This window comes from Halichoerus grypus, chromosome 9 (assembly GCF_964656455.1).
Source record: "Halichoerus grypus chromosome 9, mHalGry1.hap1.1, whole genome shotgun sequence".
Lineage (NCBI taxonomy): Eukaryota > Metazoa > Chordata > Mammalia > Carnivora > Phocidae > Halichoerus > Halichoerus grypus.
In genome coordinates this window covers 94731827-94755568 of record NC_135720.1, presented here as the reverse complement: position 1 = coordinate 94755568, position 23742 = coordinate 94731827, and the positions used below count along the sequence as shown (strand labels likewise).

Genomic DNA, 23742 nt, shown 5'->3' with positions numbered 1-23742 from the left:
TTTTAGGAGTATACAATCCCTCCTCTTCTAAGTATTTTAATTCTAGCCTTACATCAATTTAGTTAATCAGAAAGACATAGACCAGGATCTCATGAGCTTGGACTCCTGCAGAAATAGCTTCCTTGAATGCCATTTTAAGGTTATTTTCTTGCATTTATTAATAGTTATTATAAACACTAAAAAATAAGTTGTACGTGATTTCTCCCCCCACATGTACCTTAAAACCTCCTGCTGGAGATATGGTTCTTAATTTTACTATATCGTGTCCTATATTAATCAGGATGATTAGGTTGAACTAAGGGGGGAAGAAAAAGAGGGGAAATCTATTGGTTCACTTAAGTGGATTGTGGAAAGAGTTTGGAACTAATCTTGGAAAAGACTGGAAACTTTCTCTTTCCTTCCGTCTCCTTCCCTCTCTCCCTCCTTCTCTCTTCACCCTCCCATCTTCCCCTTTCTCCTTCCCTCTGTCTTCACCCCCTTCTCCTCATCATTTCTTTCCTGTGTGGACTTTATTTTTTCATGTCTGCTATGCCAAAGGTCACAGGATTTTATATAAGAAAAGTGAGCACTTTTTCATGAGCTCCAGCCAGGAAACTATTGGGAAAGTTTTGGATCTTTATTGAGCCACCTTGAGTCACATGTCCATCTCTGGACCAGTTATTGAAGTCAAAGATTTCTTGCACTAGGGCCATGAGTCCACCATATCATACACTTAGTAGAGGTGTTGTGTATATGTTGTGTTTGTGTGTGTGTGTATAGGGAGAGTGCTGCAATTTCTACGCCCTCATAAGAACTACATGGTTGGACTTGTGGGGAACAGTTTCTTAGAAGAAGGAAGGTGTTATTTTCACAGATCAAACAAGGACTATTCACCAAATTCCTTTGGTAGAAGCCACTTCGTATATTCCATTTAAATTTCAGTACCATAAAAACATCAGTGTTTAGCACTCATGTAACTCGTTACGTCTTTGTCTTTAGAAAAGTTAAAACATCAGGTAATGCTCTGTAGTGGCAACTATTGGTCCCACCAGTGCACAAGCATTTGTTGAGATCCCATGTTCTTCTGGGTGCTAGGTATAGAGTCGTGGGAAATAACATGCACAGAATCTGTGCTCTTATGGAGCCAACTTTCTGGTGGAGGAGAAAAACACATAAGATGGTTAAACGACAAGGTAAGAATAATTCAGGAAACAAGTGACAGGAAGACATGGCAATTTACACCATTCTTCCAAGAAACTTTGCTTGACAAAGGAGTATTTGAGCTGAGACTCAGATGAAGTAGGAAAGTGAACTTAAGTACTCATGTGAAATAATCATGTTTAAGACAAAATGAACCAAGTCAGGACAAATGCCTTGAAAAGGGATGATGCTTGGTGTGTTGAGATCAGTAAAGAGACCACAATGACTGCAGTGGCAGGAACAGGGAGACGGTGTTAGACAATAACATCAGATGTGTGGCAGGGCCAGATCTTGTGGACAAGTATATTTTGATAAGGTCAATATCATTAGTGTGGCAAACAGGAGTCTCCATCAGCATTTTTTCGATGGTAGGAATAGAATGGAAAACATCTTAGGGCATTGTACTTTTTTCTGTATCACGAAACATTTTGCTGTTTGATAGGCCACAATGTTTTGGATTAGGAAACCACAGTAGACTAAGGAGGATGTTATAGGCCAAAGCTCATGAAGCTATTAACAAATTAACTGAAGTCATGTTTATGCTTTCCTGTCAAATAAAACATGTTGACTTGAACAAAAGTCTTCTGTAATTGACTACAGGAGATTTAGTTTCTTACTAGACAATATAATTACATAAATGTCTACTAGTTGAACAGGTTCTGATTTCACAGGGAGACCTCCTTTTTTGTCAATATTACTATGAAATGATAGCTCTTATGAACATATTCAGCTTTATATAAGCTAAAGAATCAACCAAACAACATTATCAAGTATACACTTAGAAAAGGCTTAGGATACCAGTATATTTAAGAGACAGTCCTTGATAGAAAAAACTTATAATCTAGTTGAAAAGCTATGATGTCTATGTGAATATATAGAAGGAAGACTGTGAGAAATACTAATTCAAGTCAATTAGGAAAATATTGTAAGAGTTCAAGGAGAAGGAAGTTTTCAGGCCAGGTTAATCAGGGCAAGTTGCATGGGGAGGAAATGACTTCTGAATCTGGCCTTGAGGACTGGGATGATTTTACAGAGTATGGCACTTGGAAGGAGACCTTTAAAAAGAACTAAAAACAACACCAATGACTGACCTTGTTAATAACAGTTTCCTGTTTATTGACATTTAACATTAACTCGATTCCTCCCACTATGTAGCACAATTTTGTAGAAGTACCCAAAATATTCATTTACTATTTATAAAAACATTTATCAAGTGGTTTCTATGTACAACTCACTATGGGGACAAAAATAAAAGTTAGATGCAATATTATAGAATGGGTTTTTAAAGATAGGATTATGATATGTACACACACACATTTTTTAACTTTGAAATGCTACATTACTGAATATGTTTAAGATAGCTATATATAAGTATAGGAGGAGATATGCGTATCTTTATGTTGCTATGGGTGGGTATGTGTGTATATATATTTCAGCCATCTCACATAATTCATGTTTAATTTAGAACTCTCAGAATCTTCTTTACAGCTAGTGTCCACAAGACGTCTGAAAGTACTATTGCATTTCTTAATAGAATTAGGTCTGTTCTTGCTCAGTATTTCAGGCCAGTGCCTAATCTTGTATCAATTACTCACATCATCTCACATGTCCAGAAAGAATTTATATCAAAGTTTGTAAGCCATCTAACAAAAATGCATGCATGCTTCTCTAAAGTAGAGCTGTATTTGAAATTTAATTTTACAGAGGTGGAACTCTTCCAGGCATCATATCTCACTAAGGATAAGAGAAATCCAAAACTTTATACAAAATGAAGTACAGTACTGTATAGTTATGCAAAATTTGCTGGTTTCTTATTGCAATATATGTAAAACCAAATGTAATACTGTCAAGTTGGTATCTAACTCAAAGGTGAATGATTTATGTACACGAATAACTCATTATCACTTTACCAAAGACAAATGACAATTGAGAGTCGGAGAAAGCACTCAAGTTTAATTTTACCCAAGTTTTTGTCCCTTTCACCAATCACATATTTATAAACATCATTTCACACCAGACAAGGTTTGGGGGAATACAATAGATGTGGCCTTTGGGTTTGCTTTTAGTTCTTCAGTAACTGGTATTTGACTTAGGAAGGGTTACTTTACCTCTTTCGGTCTCACTTTCCATATTTGAAAAGTGAGTTCTTGAAATAGTCCCCTTCGAAGTCTTACTTGTAGAGTACAGACAAACATTCTTTTTTTTTAAAAAAGAGGAAGGATAGAGTTTATGGTTACTCTCCTAACTATAAAGGAAATGAGAGATGTTTAAGACCTCCCTATAAAGTTTCAATAAAATGTCATTCAGGGTGCTCATACCTGCCAAATGTCAGACATTCATAGCGCAGGTTTGCATATGGTAGACAGTCTGTGTTAGGTGAGTCAGGGAACATATTTTGTGTTTCTAATATATTATTCTACTGATAAGATATATAACAGTTAAAACTGCATATTTAACATTAAGAGGATAGCATGTTGATTGTACTATAAATCATCGTGCTTCTCAATATATATGAAACTCTTTTTCTCAGTCACAGTTCCAAATGTTTTCTAAGTCATGGATTCCTCCAGGACCACTATATCCTTTTGCTAGAAAAAAAAAAAAAATGCACAAAAAAGACACACATTCAAGTGAATATATTGATCTGATCCGTGGGCAGAATACTTTTCTAAAAGAAATGTATTGAATTCACTTGTCACTTTAATCCAGGGGAGGAGAAATGTCCCATTGTTACTAGGAAGCTGTGTAGCCCATGTCTCTGCACATTGTGGTGTCAGTTAGTGTTTTTTAACCTAGACATTTCTGAAATTTAGGATGAAGATAAGTTTTAATGTCGCCATTTTTTTTATTATTAAAACGCAACATTTAAACATTTATCTGACCAGCAACATTTAAACATTTATCTGACCAAGTAACATTAAGTAGGAAATCTCTGTGAGACATAAAATAGAAGATGTAATAGTATCTTTTCATGAGAAACAACTTAATGTGTTATATTAAGACTTTTGCCCTTAGGGTGCTGCTACAGAACTTGGAACCAAAATCAGTTAACTCTGTGCCCTGAAAATGGAGAAAAAGAAAAAAAAAAAACACAAATCTAATTTGTAAAATTATTCAGTGGTGTTTTGTTGGCAAGCAGTATAAACATCCTGAAGAATAATGACCCATTGTATTTTTTAGTCATCCAGACATTCTTTAAGGTAGTAAAGATTTTTTTTTTTTTTTTGAGAGTAAATTGTTTTTTGGAGAGTCAAAAAGAAACATGTGGAACACATTCCTTGGCATTCTAAAATCTCCAACTGTGAGTGACACATGTACAGTATTTTGAAAGTTTAAAAAAAAAGAAAAAGCAAATCATACTGTATCTACTAAGTAATACTGCTTTTGAAAAGGTGTGGCTAGTGTGTCAAAGTCTGGTAATCAAGGGTAGGGGGTGTAGGGTGGGAGAGGGACTAAAACCAAATAGGCAAAGATTTATTTGCTACTTTTGAAATACATTGTTGATTAGAATACTTGGCACATGGTGAGAACAAGAATATAATTTCTTCCTTCATGTTCCTTTGAGAGTAAATTCCCTTAATGAAAACAGATTTATTTTGGTACTTCATTTAAAATTAAAACCACTCTTTGAATAAGAGAAGGTAACCATCATTTTATCAGAACGTCAAAAAATGCCACCATAAAATTAGACCAGTATTCTACAAAGTAATATTTTATATTTTAAATGTATGTGTACTTGTGGACCCTGGACTTAAATATATTGAAGAAGTACTCAAGGTAGTCAGCGATGTCACTCTGGCTGCTGCAAAACACAGAGCTGTGTAAAACTACCTGAAAACACATTAATAAGGAAATCCTCCTACTTAAAACTTGAGAGAGGAAAGTCTATAAATGGTAGCAAAATTAAATAAGAATGTAAATGGCTGTTTACTAGTAGGGCAGAAAGTTTGTGTGATTCATTGTGATCCACATGAATGACAAATACAGCAAATCAAGATAATCATTGGCCCCATCAGATATGTAATATATGCGTGTGATTATGGGGCCTTTGGGGCATAACGGATGGAAACCTCTCTTGAAATTAGAGTCAACAAATAAGCCTCTATGAAAACACCTTAGAAATTTTAAAAAAAAAGATGTAGTAAGAATGACTGTTTTGCTTCTCTATGCTTTTTTTCTAAAATATGAGTTACTTCTTTTCTCCAAAGAGGCAATCTGCTGTCTTGGGACCTTGCCTTCCTCAAAATTTTCACTTTTATCTGTTGGAACCATATCCAAAATTATTTCCATTCTTCCCATGCTAACCACATATGCTCACCTCTTAAATTTCTGGGTTTTGTTCTCTTCCTCAATTACACTGCATCATAGCTTTCTCCCCCCTGACCGCCCCTGCCCCATGACTACTAGAGCTCTCCTCTCTCCCACATATATCTGCCTTCAACTTTTATATCTGGAATAACAACTATATGGTTTGAATTTCATCTAGAGATTTATTTATGTTTCAAAATGTAATCCATAATACTGTGCCAATACAACCTTACAAATTCTTTAAAGCAATCTAAAGTAGAGCATGCAAATGATCACTGAAAATGCCAGTCATCTTCAGCTGTACTTGGATAAGCTCCTGTAAAATGGTCTAAGGATTATTTTGAATACCACCTAAGACCAAACTGATTATACAGACTTCCTTTGTTATAGGCATGCCCCAGATGCTCAGATCTCATATTGCTGCTGTATATTTCGGCCAATAGGCTTCTCAGAAGTAGTTAAGGGCAAAATGTATACACCAAACAATGACTCCATCACAGTTAAAACACAGTTTATGAAGGAAAATTGTGCATGGAAGGTACAAAGAGTCTCTTCCCATGTGGAACAATATGTGTTGTCAATATTCACAAAGAAATTATGTTAGGGTTGGAGTGCTGAGTCCATGCAGCCTTTGCCTGAGAAGAGAGAGAAAGATATGTGGAAAAAATGGCTTTTGCAATGTAAAAAATTCTGCAACTATTTTAAAGCAAATGAAAACGAAATGTTATAATTCATAATTTATTTACTGCTATGCCTTAGTTTCCTTGCTTTAGAACTATTACAGAGAAAATTCCAGAAAAGTTATGCTAGAACATACAAGTTTTCAAAGTGTTCCTGTAAGATAATAAAATATATTCAGATACCGATATTTCAAAATATAACAATAGAAACATAAAAATTTTGGTTTGAAACTGTAGGTCAACTGCAGATTTTCTATCAAATAAAAATACCTACATTTGTTCCCTAAATATAGTAACCCCCTGGCACCTCTCCAGATGGAATCATCACTGAAAGAAAGTGAGCTTTGTCTTTTGTTCTGTTTCTGATTGAGCTGTTCATTTTTCTACTTCACATACTCCTGCTTTCCTGAGAGAACACAAGGGACATGCTTTCAGTATAAAATATTTCCAAAGTCTTTTGATTGTTTTGAGTCTCACCTCCAGGGCCATACTCTGTATGTACAGGATCATTTTTAAAAAATGAGAATACAAAACAGGTGGAAATCGGGAACCAAATAAAACTTTTCAGACCAAAATGTCTTATTTTGATTAGAGCTTCGTTCCTTTTTTATCTACTTTAAATATTATATTGGCAATGAGATTCTTTTTTTTTTTTTTTTTTTAAAGATTTTATTTATTTATTTGAGAGAGAGAATGAGAGAGAGAGAGAGCATGAGAGGGGGAGGGTCAGAGGGAGAAGCAGACTCCCTGCCGAGCAGGGAGCCCGATGCGGGACTCGATCCTGGGACTCCAGGATCATGACCTGAGCCGAAGGCAGTCGCTTAACCAACTGAGCCACCCAGGCGCCCCCTGGCAATGAGATTCTTGAACCATTATCTAGGATTAAAATTTCTGTCAAGATACACATTTCTAGAAACAATGACTGTGAGCAATACGAATATTAAATTCCAAGAGAAATTGTTAATTGCTAATGTGTGATAGCTGAAAAAATTACATCTATGTCATTAGATTTTCATGAAGATGATTCACTGGTTTAAAAATCTTAAAAGATTATATAGAAAAATATTAGACTCCTAGTTGCGGAAATCAAATTAAAAAAAGACAAAAGACATAAAAGTCTTATTCTGCAGGGGCACCTGGGTGGCTCAGATGGTTAAGCGTCTGCCTTCGGCTCAGGTCATGATCCCAGGGTCCTGGGATCGAGTCCCACATCGAGCTCCCTGCTAGGCGGGGAGCCTGCTTCTCCCTCTGCCTCTGCCTCTCTCTCTCTCTCTCTCTCTCTCTCACTCTCATGAATAAATAAATAAAATATTAAAAAAAAAAGTCTTATTCTGCAGCCATAACACTGATAATGTGACTTAGTGATTTAAGTTTTTTGAGTTCAAGAAAGCACTCCACAGCTAGGCCTCTATATACCCACCTGGATAGACATCTAAAGGATATTTTTAATAGATAAAACCTAAAACAAAGTTCTCCAAACACAAATAATATGGCAATAGCTGAGCCTGACATTCAGTTTGAATTGTGATTCAAAACAACCTAGTGAGGCCTAACAGTAAAATAAAGTTTCCTCTGTGTGGATTTCCACAGGTAAAGCCAACACCCTCTCCTACTTTCTAGCCTTTTAGAATTAAGTATTTTGTGCATTTTCCCAAGCATTGTGAACCTGCCTAAGCTCCCCATGAAATCAGTCCTGGAGGATGCTTTGTCATAAAGAAGTCTTTTCCTGATTAGAACGTGGTAAGGCAGGTTCTCTTATTTTAAAACCTTTCTTCTTTATTCTGCTTTATACTCCTCTATTTGTTTTGCTTTTTCTTATTAGGTTTATTGAAAGATAGTTGACATGTAACATTATGTAAGTTTAAGGTATACAACATGTCAATTTCATACATTTATATATTGCAAAATAATTACCACCATAGCGTTAGCTAATACCTCCATTTGGTCATGTAATTACCATCTCTTGTATATCATGAGAATATTTAAGATCTACTCAATTAACAACTTTCAGGTATATAATACAGTATTATTGGCTATAGTCAACGTGCTGTATATTAGATCCTTGGACCTTATTAATTTTATAATTGGAGGTTTGTACCATTTGACCAAGCTGTCCCCATTTCCTCTACCCTGCCAGTCCCACTTACTGTGTTTCTTTGAGTATAGCTTTTTTTAGCCTTCACATATAAGTGGTATCATACAGAATTTGTCTTTCTGTGACTGACTTATCTCAGTATAATGCCCTCAAAGTGCATCTAAGTTGTCAAGTTGTCATAAATGACAAGATTTCCTTTCCCATGGCTGAATATACATGTGTGTCCATACCACATCTTCATCCATCAAAGGGCACTTAGGTTGTTTCTCTATCTTGGCTATTGTAAATAATGCTGCAATGAACATGGGGTACAGATAAGTCTTTTTTAAACTTTTTTATTAGAAAAGAAAAAAAATATTACATAGGTCTTAATACCTGGACACCAAATATATTCACGAACAGCGAGTATCTTCATGTAAACCGTTCCAGGTAGAAGACCCAGATGGCACTCCTCTGGGGGAGGGGTTCCAGCCCCCACCTCAATCAGCCCCATCCCCTCACAGCTCAACTCTTCGGTACACATAGGGGGACAAGCCAAAGGCAGCCCCCACGTGCATTTTTCTTTCAGGTGTCAAAGATCCCTAAATGATCCCAACATCTACCCTTCCTCCTCTTAGATTCATGCCTTTGTAAGATAGCTGCCTAGGACAGGTCAGTAGTGAAGCTCTGATAAAAAACAAACAAACACAAAAGCTACAAAAACAAGAAACACCTTGGGCCCCTTAAGACCATGAGATACACAAACTACCTCTATGACCTCCTCATCTCTCCGGGGCAACTACCACGAGCACACACCCCTTGCAGAGGCCAGTGCAGCCCAGCCGTTCTCCTGACTCTATCACACCACTGTTGTCTTAATTGTCAGGAACAATAAAAATAATAAGGCACATGTTACATATACATCCAGCCAGAAGCCCGGTTGCCCCCTAAGCCTTTGTTTCATGCTACTGTACTGGGGAGCATGTGCCCCCAACTGCGAGCCACCTGCCCACCTCCGTGAGCTTCCTAGGAACCATAGTGTTCCCTCTACCTCAATCTTCTTCCCCTCAGGTGGCTGTTGTCCATTTCCTAGGAGTAGGCACCAGTCTCTCAGCTCCTGCCTGCCAAAGTCCACCCCCCAAATTCAGTTTTCTCTGCCATGGGGATTGGGTTGGTCCCCAAGCCCAAGTTCAATACTTCTCAATGAATAGTTCTTGGGAGCTATACAGATATTTTGTGGTGATTTGGAAGCCCATTTGCTCAGGGTCAGGGACTGGCTGAAGCCAGAGATGAAAGGAGTGATGGTGGAGCTGAATAGCCCCTGGATCTTAGACCAGAGGTATAAGTTCAGACACAGCATGAGGGTCAGCTGGAAGCTGGGTACCAGGCTGGGGTCGAGGGCCTGCTGGCCAGTGCTGTGGCATCTCTTGCCCTGCTGTACACAGATACCCAGAAGTGCCCCTCACAGACCACGGGGTTTGCTGTAGCCCAGATGCAGTGGTTCCTTGCTCACCTGGCTGACCAGCCAGCTGGGCATTGATGACAGCCATTCTAACGGGTATGAGGTAATATCTTGTGGTTTTGATTTACATTTCCCTGAGGATTAGTGGTGTTGAGCACCTTTCTATGTATCTGTTGGCCATCTGTATGTCTTCTTTGGAAAAATACCTGCTCAGTTCTTTTGCCCATTTTTTAAAAGATTTTATTTATTTGAGATAGAGTGCACGTGCAAGAGAGTATGAGCGGGGCGGGGAAGAGGGAGAAGGAGAAGCAGGCTCCCTACTGGGCGGGGAGCCTGATGCAGGGCTCTATCCCAGGACTCAGAGATCATGACATGAGCTGAAGGCAGACACTTAACTGAGCCACCCAGGCGCCCCTTTTTGCCCATTTTTAAATTGTGTTGTTTGTTTGCTATTGAGTTGTAGGAGTTCTTCATCTGTTTTACATATCAATCCCTTATCAGATATGTGACTTGCAAATATTTTCTCCCATTCCACGGGTTGCCTCTTTATTTTCCTGATTGCTTCTTTTGATGTGCAGAAGGCTTTTAGTTTGATGTAGTCCCACATAGCCTCTTGTAGTTTATTTTTGCTTTTGTAGCTTGTGCTTTTGATGTCATATCCAGAAAATTGCTTCCAAGACCAATGTAAAGGAACATTTTTCCCTATGTTTTCCTCTAGCAGTTTTAGGGTTTCAGGTCTTCTAAGAGTTTCATCCATTTCAAGTTAATTTTTGTGAGTGGTGTAAGATAGGAGTCCAATTTCATTCTTCTGCATGTGGTTATCCAGTTCCCAACATCATTTATTGAAGAGCCTATCCTTTCCCCATTGAGGATTCTTGGCTCCCTTGCAAATATTACTTGAACACATATGCGAGAACTTATTTCTGAGCTCTCAATTCTGTTCCATTGGTCTATATGTCTATTTTTATGCCAGAAACATTCTGTTTAGCTTTGTTGAATAGCTGTATATTCAAGTTTGAAATCAGGAAGCATGATGCCTCCAGCTTTGTTCTTGCTTCTCAGGACTGCTTTGGTTCTTTGGGGCTTTTTTAGGATTTTTTTTTTTTATTTCTGTGAATAATGTCACTGGAACTTTTATAGAAGTTTCATTGAATTTGTAGATGGATTTGGGTAATATGGACATTGTAACAATATGAATTCTTCTAATCCATGACCACAGGATATCTTTCCATTTGTTGTGTCTTTTTCAATTTCTTTCATCAAAGTCTTAGAGATCTACTACCTCCTGGGTAAAATTTATTCCCAAGTATTTTAATGTTTTTGATGATACTATGAATGGGATTATTTTCTTTATTTTTTGATGTTTTGTTGTTAATGTATAGAAACCCAATTGTTATTCAGCTTTACTGAATTCATTGATTAATTCTAGCAGTGTTTTGGTGGAGATAAGGATTTTCTGTATATAAAACAGTATCATCTATAAACAAAGACAGTTTTGCTTCTTTCTTTGATGTCTTTTATTTCTTGTCTGATTGCTCTGGCTAGGACTTCAGAACTATGTTGAATAGAACTGACAAGAAGGGGCACTCCTGTCTTGTTCGTAATCTTAGAGGAAAAACTTCCAACTTTTCATTGAGCATGATGTTGTTTAGGTATATCACACATCACATTTACAGATTTTGTTTTTAAGTTTCATGAACAAAGCTGTTAGGATCATTTCAAAGAATATAAACTTTATAAATCAACATTGGGACATTTGCCATCTTTAAGATACTGAATTCTCTCCTCTGTGAACATTATATATCTAGCTGTTTGTCCTGATTTCTTTATATTTCTTTTTTTAACTTAAATTCAGTTAGCCAACATATAGTACATCATTAGTTTCAGATGTAGAGTTCAGTAATTCATCAGTTGCATGTAACACCCAGTGCTCATCATATCATGTGTCCTCCTTAATGTCCATCACCCAATTCCCCCAAACCCCACCCCTTTGTATTTCTTGAATATCATTTTTAATATGTATAGGTTTTTACATAAAAAATGTAGTATATATTTGGTTTTAACACATATTTGGTTTCTTCTAGTAATCTATAGTTCTTTTGTTGCTAACTTCAGTATTTTATTTAGTTTGTTAGATATTGAGAATTATATATAGTCTATTAAGCTATTCTGTGTAGGAGCACTGTGATGTTGGATATTTTTTAGCCTGAAACTTTGCTGAATACTTTTATTACTATATATATTCCCATTCCTACTACCACACAATAGTTATTACAAATGATAGGACTCTCTATGAAAATCCAAGAGAATATATATTCTATCATTATAATAAAACATTTGAAAATACAGATGATTTTTTTAAAGTTCTTTTTTTAAAAGATTTTATTTATTTGAGAGAGAGAGAGAGAGGAAAAAACACAAGCAGAGGGAGGAGCAGAGGGAGAGGGAGAAGCAGACTCCCTGCTAAGCAGGGAGCCAGATGTGGGGCTCGTCCCAGGACCCTGGGATCATGACCTGAGCTGAAGGCAGACGCTTAAACTGACTGAGACACCCAGGCACCCCTGATTTTTAAAGTTCTAATTACTTTTTATTTTTCTTATTTTATTACATTTATTACAGTGCTAAAACATTGACAGACATCTTGTTTTAGAAAGAGACTCAATTAAAAAGTTCATAATTTAATATAATATTCATTGTAAGGTTTTGATAGATAATATTCATGAGCTCCAGGAAGGTTCCCATCTACTTTAAAGAGGTTTTATCAAGAACAAGTATTTAGTCTGGTGATGGGTATTAAAGAGGGCACGTACTGAATGGAGCACTGGGTGTTACACGCAAACAATGAATCAGGGAACACTACATCAAAAATTAATGATGGAATGTATGGTGATTAACATAACATAATAAAATAAAAACAAGTATTAACCATTTTCTGCATTCCTTAAGAGATGGTTTTCTCTTCTAATCTATTAATATTATGATTACATCGATTTCCTGATACTGAACTAATCTTTATTCATTCCTGGTATAAACCTTGGTGTCTCGGTCAGTTTGGGCTACTATAATAGAATACTATAAACTGGGTGGCTCACAAAACAGCCATTTGTTTCTTACACTTCTGGAGTCTGGGAAATGCAGCATCAGGGTGCCAACAGATCTGATGTCTGGTGAGGTCCCTCTTCCTGATGTGCAGATGGATGTTTTCATGTTGTATTCTTACATGATCAAGAGAAAATCCACCTCATTTCTTCTCATAAGAACCTAGTCCTACTCGTGAGGCTTCTACTCTTATGACCTAATTACCTCCCAAAAGTTCTCATCTCCTAAAACTATAACATGAGCTTTAAGATTTCAACATATGACTTGGCTGGGGGTGGGGCACAAATATTCAGTTCGTAACAATTGGTCATGTTGTATTCATTCTTTTCCATTTTGTAACAATTTTATAACAGTTTTTCAATTTTATAACAGTTTAAAATCTGTGGTAAAACTTTTTAAGTTTTTTTTTTTTTATTTGCATTTATGCCCATGCATATTTTAAAGTTGGTCTGGCTCCAAAACCACTGCACTTAATCTCTATGGTGTACTGCCATTAGTAATGGAAGTTGTTAAATAACAAAAATTCAACAGAGTAAATTTTAAAGATCCAACTGGCTTTACTAACTCGATTAATGAATCAGGCAGCATGCCATCTAGCAAGTAGAGGGGACCTCCAAAGGGCTACAGAAAAGAAGTTTTTAAAGGTAGAGAGGGAGCAGGAAAAAAAATGAAATTATTAGCAAAAAATCCATTGTTTTAAGCAAGGTCACCCTCCTAAGGTAAAGAGAAGAGGTGTATTAGTAAATTTCCTAGTGCTAACCAGGAAATTTCTATGTGGACTGGTTAAAGGTTACATTCCTCAAGGGTTGAAACTGCAGTTAATTTAGGTATTAAATCTTGATTTACTGACTTGAGGCCTTAACCTAAGTGATGCCATTTTGGGCCTGTGGTTTTCTTTTTAACAAAGTGAATAATTGTCCTAAGATATATTAAGGTGAAAATAAAAGCTGGATGAAAGTATGTCAGACTGTAAGACTCTTGAGTGCAGAATCTATTTGTAGACCTTCTGAGGCTCAGTATTGAGGCCCCTAGAACCCTACTCCATAAACCTTTATGGTTAGTGGGGCAGAAATTTGAGCAAAATTATGCCTGATGGACTGAATTATTTTGTTTTTTTTTTTTTTTTTAAAGATTTTATTTATTTATTTGAGAGAGAGAGAATGAGAGAGAGCACATGAGAGGGGGGAGGGTCAGAGGGGGAAGCAGACTCCCTGCAGAGCAGGGAGCCCGATGCGGGACTCGATCCAGGGACTCCAGGATCATGACCTGAGCCGAAGGCAGTCGCTTAACCAACTGAGCCACCCAGGCGCCCATGGACTGAATTATTTTGACTTATCAAGAGGCAATATCACTAGTCAAGCAGGAGGGAAAGAATTTTTTAGGAATTATGAGGGATAAACCTTGAGAATAGTGATAGCTCAAGGGAATGAGGTGCAAAATCAAGAACAAGAGCTTTGCCATTAAGTGCCATAAGAAATAAAGGATGAAGTTCCATTTCTTGAGCTAATCTGACAAACTGAAACAGCTCTTGTGATTTATTGATTTATTTATATATTTTTTAAAGATTTTATTTATTTATTTGACAGAGAGAGAGGGAGCACAAGTAGGGGGAGAAGCAGGGAGAGGGAGAAGAAGAAGCAAGTTCCCCACTGAGCAGGGAGCCCCATGCGGGGCTGGATCCCAGGACCCCGGGATCATGACCTGAGCTGAAGGCAGCCGCTTAAGGACTGAGCCACCCAGGCGCCCCTGAAATGGCTCTTGTGCTTTAACTCTTCTGTCTCCACTGCCTCTTCCATAGTTCAGGCACAACTCTTCTCTGCTTTGGGGGACTGCAATAGCAGTTTAAATGTATGTATAGGACAGTGGTTTGATCATTAACCATCCAGTCACTCCTGCAAAAACCATGGGAATCAGCTATGCATCTCCCTCTCCCCTTTCTCTCTCTTTCTTGCCTTCCATTTTCAGCCAATCATGAGGTCCTACTAATATTAGCTCCTAAATAATTTCCAATAGCCCTCTTCTCCTACTCTTTATAGTATATGCCCTATACACAAAGCCATCAATAACTCTTGCTTGGTTCACTGAAAGAGACTATCACCTGATCTGCCTTGTCCTATGGTCCTTACATTGACCCTCTACAGATCTGCCAGAAAGATTTTTCTAAAAATACAAACCTGAAGTTCTAATATCATTTCCCTGCTTAAAATCCTTTGTGTCTCTCCATCACCTACTGGATGAAATCCAAGATTCTTACCAATGCTAGTGAGGCCCTTCATGTTTTGGCACCAGGATATGTTGTGCAGCCTCATTTTTTATCATTATCTTACATTATATTTACATGACCATTTTCTTTATTTTGCCATTATCTTGAAGTTCATATTTCAACAACATAAAACTTGTAGATTCCCTCACTGTTTGTAACTTCCTTGTTCTTACCACAACGTCTTTTCCACTTGAAAATTTGCCTATATATGAAGTAATTTTTTGTCATCTGAAAGATTGCTTCTTTTATAAAACTACATTTTTGGAATAAAACCATGGTTTCAATTAATAAAGATCTCATTTTAAGAAGTTCTTACACACATGTAAAAAAACATTTATTTTATGGATTTCCATGCCTGCAGTTCAAATATACAGCCTACATTCAATATAGAATATATTTTTGTTTTAGAATATATTTTCTCTTTGTGAATATTTTTTGCAAATGTTTCAAGCAAGAGTCATTTCAGATTTCTTCTGCATAGACATCTAGTATTATGTTGCCATGCTACCTGAATGGACATTACTTAATTCCTGTTCCACCTTACATCTAACACCAACTAGAACTGAATTAAATAATTCAACTACAGCTCACTTAAGGAAAATGAGCAGACCTAAACAAATAAACAAAAATCAGCTTCTGAATTTTTAATTGTTTCACAGACCTTCCAAGTATTTCCCCATTAAGTACACATGTTCTGCTCTTTTTGTATCCTTAGGTACTGTGGTATCAGGTAGTCCTACTTTTCCACAAAGAAATCAAGTAAAAAAAATTCCTTATCATTGATGTAAGAAATAGAGTGTTTCTATTGAAACTGTATATTCTTAGCAGTATTTAGTCACTTTGAAGATAAGTATTGAACATTAAGCATATACTATGTGCTAGACCCTGTGCTAGAAATTATGACTAGTCTTTTTTCTCACTGATAAGTGGAACACTGACATTAAGTAAGCAGTGTATAGTGCTGCAATAAACATGGAGGTATAGGAATGCCTGGGTGGCTCAGTTGGTTAAGAGGCTGCCTTCAGCTCAGGTCATGATCCCAGGGTCCTGGGACTGAGCCCCACATCAGGCTCCCTGCTCCACGGGAAGCCTGCTTCTCCCTCTCCCTCTGCCTGCCGCTTCCCCTACTTGTGTGCGCTCTCTCTCTGACAAATAAATAAAATCTTAAAAAAAAAATGGAGGTAAAGATATCTCTTCAATACTGTTTTCATTTCCTTTGGATATATACCCAGAAGTAGGATTACCAGATCATATGGTAGTTCTGTTTTCAATTTTTTGAGGTACCTCCATACTGTTTTCCACTGAGGCTAAACCAATTTACATTCTCACCAACAGTACTAGGGTTCCCTTTGTTCCACATCCACACCAGTATTTATTACCTCTTGTCTTTTTGATGGTAGCCATTCTTACAGGTATGAGGTTATATCTCATCATGGCTTTGATTTGCATTTTCCTGATGATTAATTATATTGAACACACATTATTAACAGTAGTTAAGATATGGAAACAAGCTAAATGTCCATGAACTGATTAATGGATAAAGAAAATGTGGCATATATATGCAATGAAATATTCTTCAGGTATGAGAAAGAAAGAAATCCTCTCATTCCCAACAACATGGATGGACCTTGAGGTCATTATACTAAGTGAAAGAAATTAGACAGAGAAAGCCAAATACTGCGTGATATCACTTAAATGTAGAATCTTAAAAAAAAAAAAATGATAAAGAGTAGAAAAGTGGTTATCAGAGGTGGGGGCAGGTGAGGGAAGTAGGGAGAAGTTAGAAAAAGTGTACAAACTTTTAGCTATGAATGAGTTCTGAGGATCTAACATAAAACATGGTGACTACAGTTGATTACACTGAATTGTATAAGTAAAATGTGCTAAGACAGTAGAACTTACGTTCTCACCAAAAATTAAAAAAAAAAAAGTTTTGTGAGGCAGTGGATGTGTGGGGGGAATCATTTCACAATGTATACACATATCAAAGCACCATGATGTATACCTTAAGTATATATATTTTTGGTCAATTATACCTCAAGTTGAAATTAAGACAAATCAGCGTGGAAATATTGTGTGAACAGTAACGAAACCAGGTATATACCATGTGGTACATGAGCACAGTCCGGAAACACCTGTTAAGGAACTCTTTATGAAGTGTGACTTAAAAGACAAATAGAGATTGTCCAGAGATAGGGGAAAAAATGTACCATAAAGAACAGCCTGTCTGAATGTCTCCAATCCAGAGGATTCAAGTGAAGAGGAGCATGAGAAGCGATAAGGCTGTGGTGGCAGGGCCTAGCGCAGCCTAACAAGGGATCTGAGATCTACTTTGAGAACTGAAAGGTGCAGTGGAGTCACTAAAGACTTTAAGAATGTGAGTTCTTACTGTCTGTATAAGGTAACAATGGATTCAAGTTTCATTATTTTGAAATTACTGAAAAATGAATAATCTAATACCCTCTCACAGATACACAATTAAGTTAGATAACCACCAATTTTACCACCTAGTAAAGTACAATATCTTTTTTTTTATTAAAGTGTAATTAACATACAATGTTATATTAGTTTTAGGGGTATAACCTTATTAACAATTCTGTACATTACTCAGTGCTCGTCACAGTAAGTATAATCACCCTCTGCCACTGTATAACATTATTACATGATTGACTATATTCCCTATACTGTACTTTCCATCTCTATGACTTATTTATTTTGTAACTGGAAGTTTGTACCCCAATCTTCTTTATCTCTTTCATTCATCCCCCCACTCATCTCCCCTCTGGCAACCACCAGTTCTCTGTATCTAAGAGACTGTTTTTTGGTTTGTTAGTTTGTTTTTTAGGTTGCATATGTAAGTGAAATCATACAGTATTTGTCTCTCTGACTTATACCCTATAAGTCCCATCCATGTTGCTCATTCTTTTTGATGGCTGAGTAATATTCTATTGTGTGTGTGTATAAATAAATGACATCTTCATCCATTCATCTATTGATGGACACTTGGGTTGCTTCCCTATCTTGGCTATTGAAAATAATGCTATAATAAACCTGGGATTGCATATATCATTTCAAATGTTTTTGTTTTATTTGGGTAAATACCCAGTAGTGGAATTACTGGATCATTTGGTATTTCTATTTTTATTTTTTTGAGAAATCTCCATACTATTTTCTACAGTGGTTACACCAATTTAAATTCTCACCAACAATGTATGAGGGTTGTGTTTACTCTACAGCCTCATCAACACTTGCTATTTTTTGTCTTTTTTATTAGCCATTCTGACAGGTAGAAGGTGATGTGTTATTGTCATTTTAATGTTCATTTACTTGATGATTAGTCACATTGAGCATCTTTTCATGTGTCTATTGGCCATATGTATGTCGTCTTTGGAAAAGGTCCTTCAAGTCCTTGGCCAATTTTTAATTGGATTGTTTTTTTGGTGTTGAGTTGTGTAAGTTCCTAAATATTTTGGATATTAACTCCTTATTAGACGTATCATTTGTGAATATTTTCTCCCATTCAGTAGGTAGCCATATCATTTTGTTTATGGTTTCCTTCACTGTGCTAAAGCTTTTTATTTTGGTATAGTCCCAATACTTTATTTTTGCTTTTGTTTCCCTTACCTGAGGAGACATAGCTAGAAGAATGATGCTAAGGCTGATGTCAAAGAGATTACTGCCTGTTTTCTTTGAGGATTTTTATGGTTTCATGTCTTATAATTAGGTCTCTAATCCAAAGTGGTCCAGTTTCATTCCTTTGCATGTAGCTGTCCAGTTTTCCCGGCACTATTTGTTGCAGAGACTGTCTTTTCCCCCTTACATATTCTTGCCTCCTTTATTATAGATTGACCATGTAAGTATGGATTTATTTCTGGGCTCTCTATTCTGTTCCATTGATCTATGCATCCGTTTTTGTGCCAGTACCATACTATTTTGATTACTGTAGTTTTGTAGTAAATCTTGGAATCTGGCATTGTGATACCTCTAGCTTTGTTCTTCCTTTACAGAATTGTTTTGGCTATTTGGGTTCTTCTGTGGTTCCATACAAATTTTAGTATTATTTGCTCCAGTTCTGTGAAAAATCCTGTTGATATTTTGATGGGGATTGCATCGAATCTGTAGACTGCTTTGTGTAGTAAGGACATTTTAACGATATTAATTCTTCCAATCCATGAACATAGAATAGCTTTCCATTTGTGTCATCTTCAATTTCTTTAATCAATGTTTTATAGTCTTCAGAATACAGATTTTTTTCACCTCCTTGGTTAAGTTTATTCTTAGGTGTTTTATTCTTTCTGGTAACGTGTAAATGGAGTTGTTTTCTTAATTTCTCTTAAAGTACAATATCTTATAAAAGGTGCTCAACAGATGTTTGATGAATTCCTGAGGAACACAGAAAAGTTCTTTTACAATGCAATGTTGCCACACCCAGTTAATTGCCTACCTCAAACACAGATTTAGAGAGGAAGCCAACCTTCCAGTGGAAAGGTAGAATGATTGAATGATATTCTTGAATCTGGTATGGAGGCTAGACTGCCTGTTAGGTGATATATGGAGCAAATATGAAGAGTGAGAAAAGATAACATTTCCAATGATTAAGATGTACCCACATTCACTTAATCCTCACAACTGCTCATGAGTAGGTACTATTGATATCCCAAATTTACAAGTTTGAAAACATGGGGTCTGGGGAACTTAAGTAATTTTCCCTAGGCCACAGAGTCGATTAGAACCTAAACATTTAGATTCCAGAGGCCCTGCTTGTAACTACTGTTCTATATTCTCCCATTTAGGAGCTAAGATACTATAGATAACATCAGAAAAAAAAAATGAGTTGGCTTACCAGAAGTAATAGCTGTGCTTTATTTTTAAATGATGTATTTATTTATGTATTTGCAGATTTATTTTGATTAGGGACCACACAAGATGTTTGAGGATAGAGAAAGCCTGTATTTACAGACCTATATTTCATTGTGCATATTTCCTTTATTCTCTAATTCATTTTATGAGTTTCATTCCAGGGCTCTTAGGATAGTATTTTGAAATTGGGACAAATATATTAATGCTGAAATGAGGAACTTCATGGAAATAACCAAAAAAAAAACTGGAAAAAAAGTTTTCAGAAGACTTAAAATGACAAAGGCCAAACTGTCAAAGAGAAATTTGAATTTGAAGCAAGGGGACATGCTACATGAAGTAGGGAGCAGTAGGTAGAATCTGCTTGGAAGCCGAAGTGAGGAATAACCAGTCCAAATCCTGGCTGTGTTTTACTACTGTTCTGTGCACCTTGTAGACACTGCAAGACAGAGGCAGCTTCTACAGTCCATTGATCTTGAAGCCAGATATTTATGCAGTGACCCTCAAGGTTAGTTATCGATAACATGGAAATATACATATGAAAATAGTTGTATTGTTTTTATTCCTTTGATTATTTGAAATATTCAATGCAAGAGCGGGAGAAGTGCTTGAGAGCTAGTTAGCAGAGAGGGAAGGACAAACAGAATGGGAGGAAAAAACACTTGCTACCATTTGCAATTTTCACTGGCCAAATGGAACCCAAGTAAAAGGGGGCAAATTACTAAACCCAAGCATAAACAAATAACCCAGGGGGCTTCTTACATCATGGGGGTGAGGCAGGTGCGTATTCATCTTTTGGCACATTTGGGAAATGAAAGTTCTATTCTTTATTCAAAGGCCATTATTTACAACTTGATCTGGAGGTTTCGTATTTATTATTGTGAAGTATAAAGCCAAATGTCCCTTTTTCAGGAGCACCAAAGATTAACAGATTAGAATGTTTTCCACATGTCCATTTTTACTGTCAAGAGAATTTTAAAGAAGTTTTCCAGCTTCCGCAGCTGAACCAGATGTCAGTGGGTCCCACAGTGAAATGAAATTGGCAGAGTAGCCTTCTCATGACCCTGGGGTTGTTTTATCAGAGATCAGTTTAATGTGTAAGAGCCATTCCTTGCTGAAGACTGTTCAAGTTTTTGGGTCCAATCTGCCACAATTACAGAAATCTGCTGACTTGGTTGAACGACTGAAACCAAGCAATATTTCTTATAACTTTTCTCACATGACACTATAATTGTTGTTTGTGTTGGCACAAGAAAAGTAAAGGGTCTTATTTCCACTGTGAATTTCCGGTCTCTGATTTCAGGAACATCAGTAGAGAATATTTTACCAGCCACATATTTTGTTGTGTAAATAGTCCTGGTGATTTATCCTATAGGTCCCTCCAATGTGTTCTCAAATGACCAAGGGCTGAAAGATAGTGGATGGACACATTATAAAATAACTGTGTTAACACAATAATGTTTTATATTTTCATTACTATCTTTGGTTCATGATTTCATGGCCAAAAGTCCAAATGTGGTTATACTGACATATTTCATTCTTTTTTTCTTTAACTTTTAATTTTCCATTGTTAATGTAAAAAGCATATTTAAGGTGGACATACAGTTTAAAACATAATAAAATGAACATACTTCTTTCCACACAGTTTAAGAAATACAGCATCACCAATATTTTTGAATCCCCCTGCAAGCTCTCCTTGATTACATGTACCCTCTCTTACAGAAAATTCTGCAAATCATTGTTTTTCTTTATAGTGTTACAATATAATATGGTTGCTAATTTTGCATATTTTTGAACTTTACATAACTGAAATATTTCTTTAGGTATCCTTCAATAATTTGCTTTTCTTCACCCATTATTAGTTTTTTGAGATGAATCCTGTGATTGCACATAGCTCTAGATATTCCTTATCATAGCGTATTTCATTGTGTGAATATGCCCTACTTTACCCAATTCATTTGAGATGAAATTAAGGCTGACTCAGTTTTTATTATTAACAGTTTGCTACAGACTCTTTTGCTCTGTCTCCTGTTGTACAAGAGATTTTCTAAGTTTGTATCTCAGAATGAATTGCTGGATCATAGGGTATATATATGCTCGAAATTACTATAAAGAGCCAAACTTTTTCAAAAGTGGTTCCCTTTTGTGTGTAAATACCCTTTTGGACACAAAAGTGTTCCCTTTTGTGTGTAATACCTAATGGAGTCCTTTGACCATTTTCCTACTTGTTTCTTTCATTTGCTTTTTTTTTTTTTTAAAGGAAACTCTTTAAGTATAACATACATACATATAAAGAAGAGCACAAATCCTAAGTGTACGGATCAATGAGTGTTCATAAGCCCACCCACATCAGAAAGTAGAATATTACCAGTCCAAGATGCCCTCCTGACACTTCCCCTCCCACATTATGCTATTCTCATCTTAACATCTATCACTGTGGATGAGCTTTGTGTTTTTGAATGTTAGGTAAGTGTAATCTAATAAATACTTTATTATATGTCTTCTCTTGCTCATCAAGTTTTCTTAAAATTCAAACGTTGTATGTAGCAGTGTTTTGTTAATTCTCTTATATAGATGTACATACCATCAACTATATAAGTTTTATTGCTGACGTACATTTGAGTTACTTCCAATTTGGGGCTATTACAAAGAGTATTAGTGTGAAAATTCTTGAACATACTTTTTTATGGTGAGTAAGCGTATACATTTCTGTTGGTATATATTTAGGAATGCAATTGCTGAGTTTTAAAGTATACATATGTTAAAAAGTGGTGGTATCAATTTAAACTCCCACCAGCACTGTGTGAGAATGCCATCTGTTCAAAATTCTTTCCAATACTTACCAGACATTATAATTTTAGCAATTCTTGTGGCTATCCAGTGGTATCTCACTGTAGCTTTAATTTACATGTCTCTGATTAATGGAGTTGAGTACCTCTTCATAGCTTAATGACCACTAGTAAATCTTCTATTGTAATATGTCTCTTCAACTCATTTGTTCATTATTCTATTGGGTTTTTAATCTTTCTTTTTTCTTTTTCTTTTTTTTAAAAGATTTTATTTATTTATTTGAGAGAGAGAGAGCAAGAGAGCCCGAGTGGGGGGGGAAGGAGTAGAAGGAGAAGGAGAAGCTGACCTCCTGCTGAGCAGGGAGCCTGATGTGGGGCTAGATCCCAGGCCCCTGGGATCATGACCTGAGCTGAAGGCAAACACTTTGACTGAGCCACCCAGGCATGCCAGTATTTATTTTTTCATAGATTAGTAGGAGCTCTACATGTAGTCAGTATTACTATTCCTTTGTCAAATATATGAATTACAAATATGTTTCCCCAAATTGTGGCTTAATTTTTTTCACTTTCATAATGCATCTTTTTATTCTAATAAACTTAATATTTTAGGGCAGCTTTAGATTTTCTGAAAAATGTGAATATAGTACCTAGAATTATCATATTAACTTACCCAATTGCCATAACCAATTACTCCTATTAACATATTTTATTAGTATGTATCTTGCTCTTTTGGGGTGGAATATTCTACAAATGTCAATTAGAATAAATTGGTTGATAGTGCTGTTCAGATCAACTCTATCCTTACTGATTTCCTGCTTGCTTGAGCTATATATAAATTACTGAAAGAGGTATGGCAAAGTCTCCAAATATAATAGGGAATTTGTCTATTTCTTGTTTCACTTCTGTCAGTTTTGCCTCAAATTTTGATGCTGTGCTGTTAGATGCATATATATTTGCAATTGTTATTTCTTCTTGGATACTTATCCTTTTGTCATTATTAATATGCTTGCTTATCCGTGGTAATTTTCCTT

At 36.3% G+C, this 23742-nt stretch overlaps 1 protein-coding gene across 4 annotated transcripts in view; it reads right to left on the bottom strand.

Moving 5' to 3' along the window:
* HMGCLL1 (3-hydroxy-3-methylglutaryl-CoA lyase like 1) overlaps window positions 1-23742 on the bottom strand; it is a 180352-nt gene that overhangs the window by 19595 nt on the left and 137015 nt on the right. For 2 of the 4 annotated variants that reach the window (XM_078055218.1, XM_036120587.2), the window contains one exon: window positions 3113-6122. The exons of the other annotated variants lie outside the window; for them this stretch is intronic. Coding sequence is in view for 1 of the 2 variants with exons in the window: in XM_036120587.2 (XP_035976480.1) it covers window positions 6072-6122 (51 nt within the window). In the remaining variant the exon portion in view is untranslated. Of the gene's footprint in view, window positions 1-3112; window positions 6123-23742 lie in introns of those variants that run through there. 4 annotated transcript variants of the gene reach the window in all.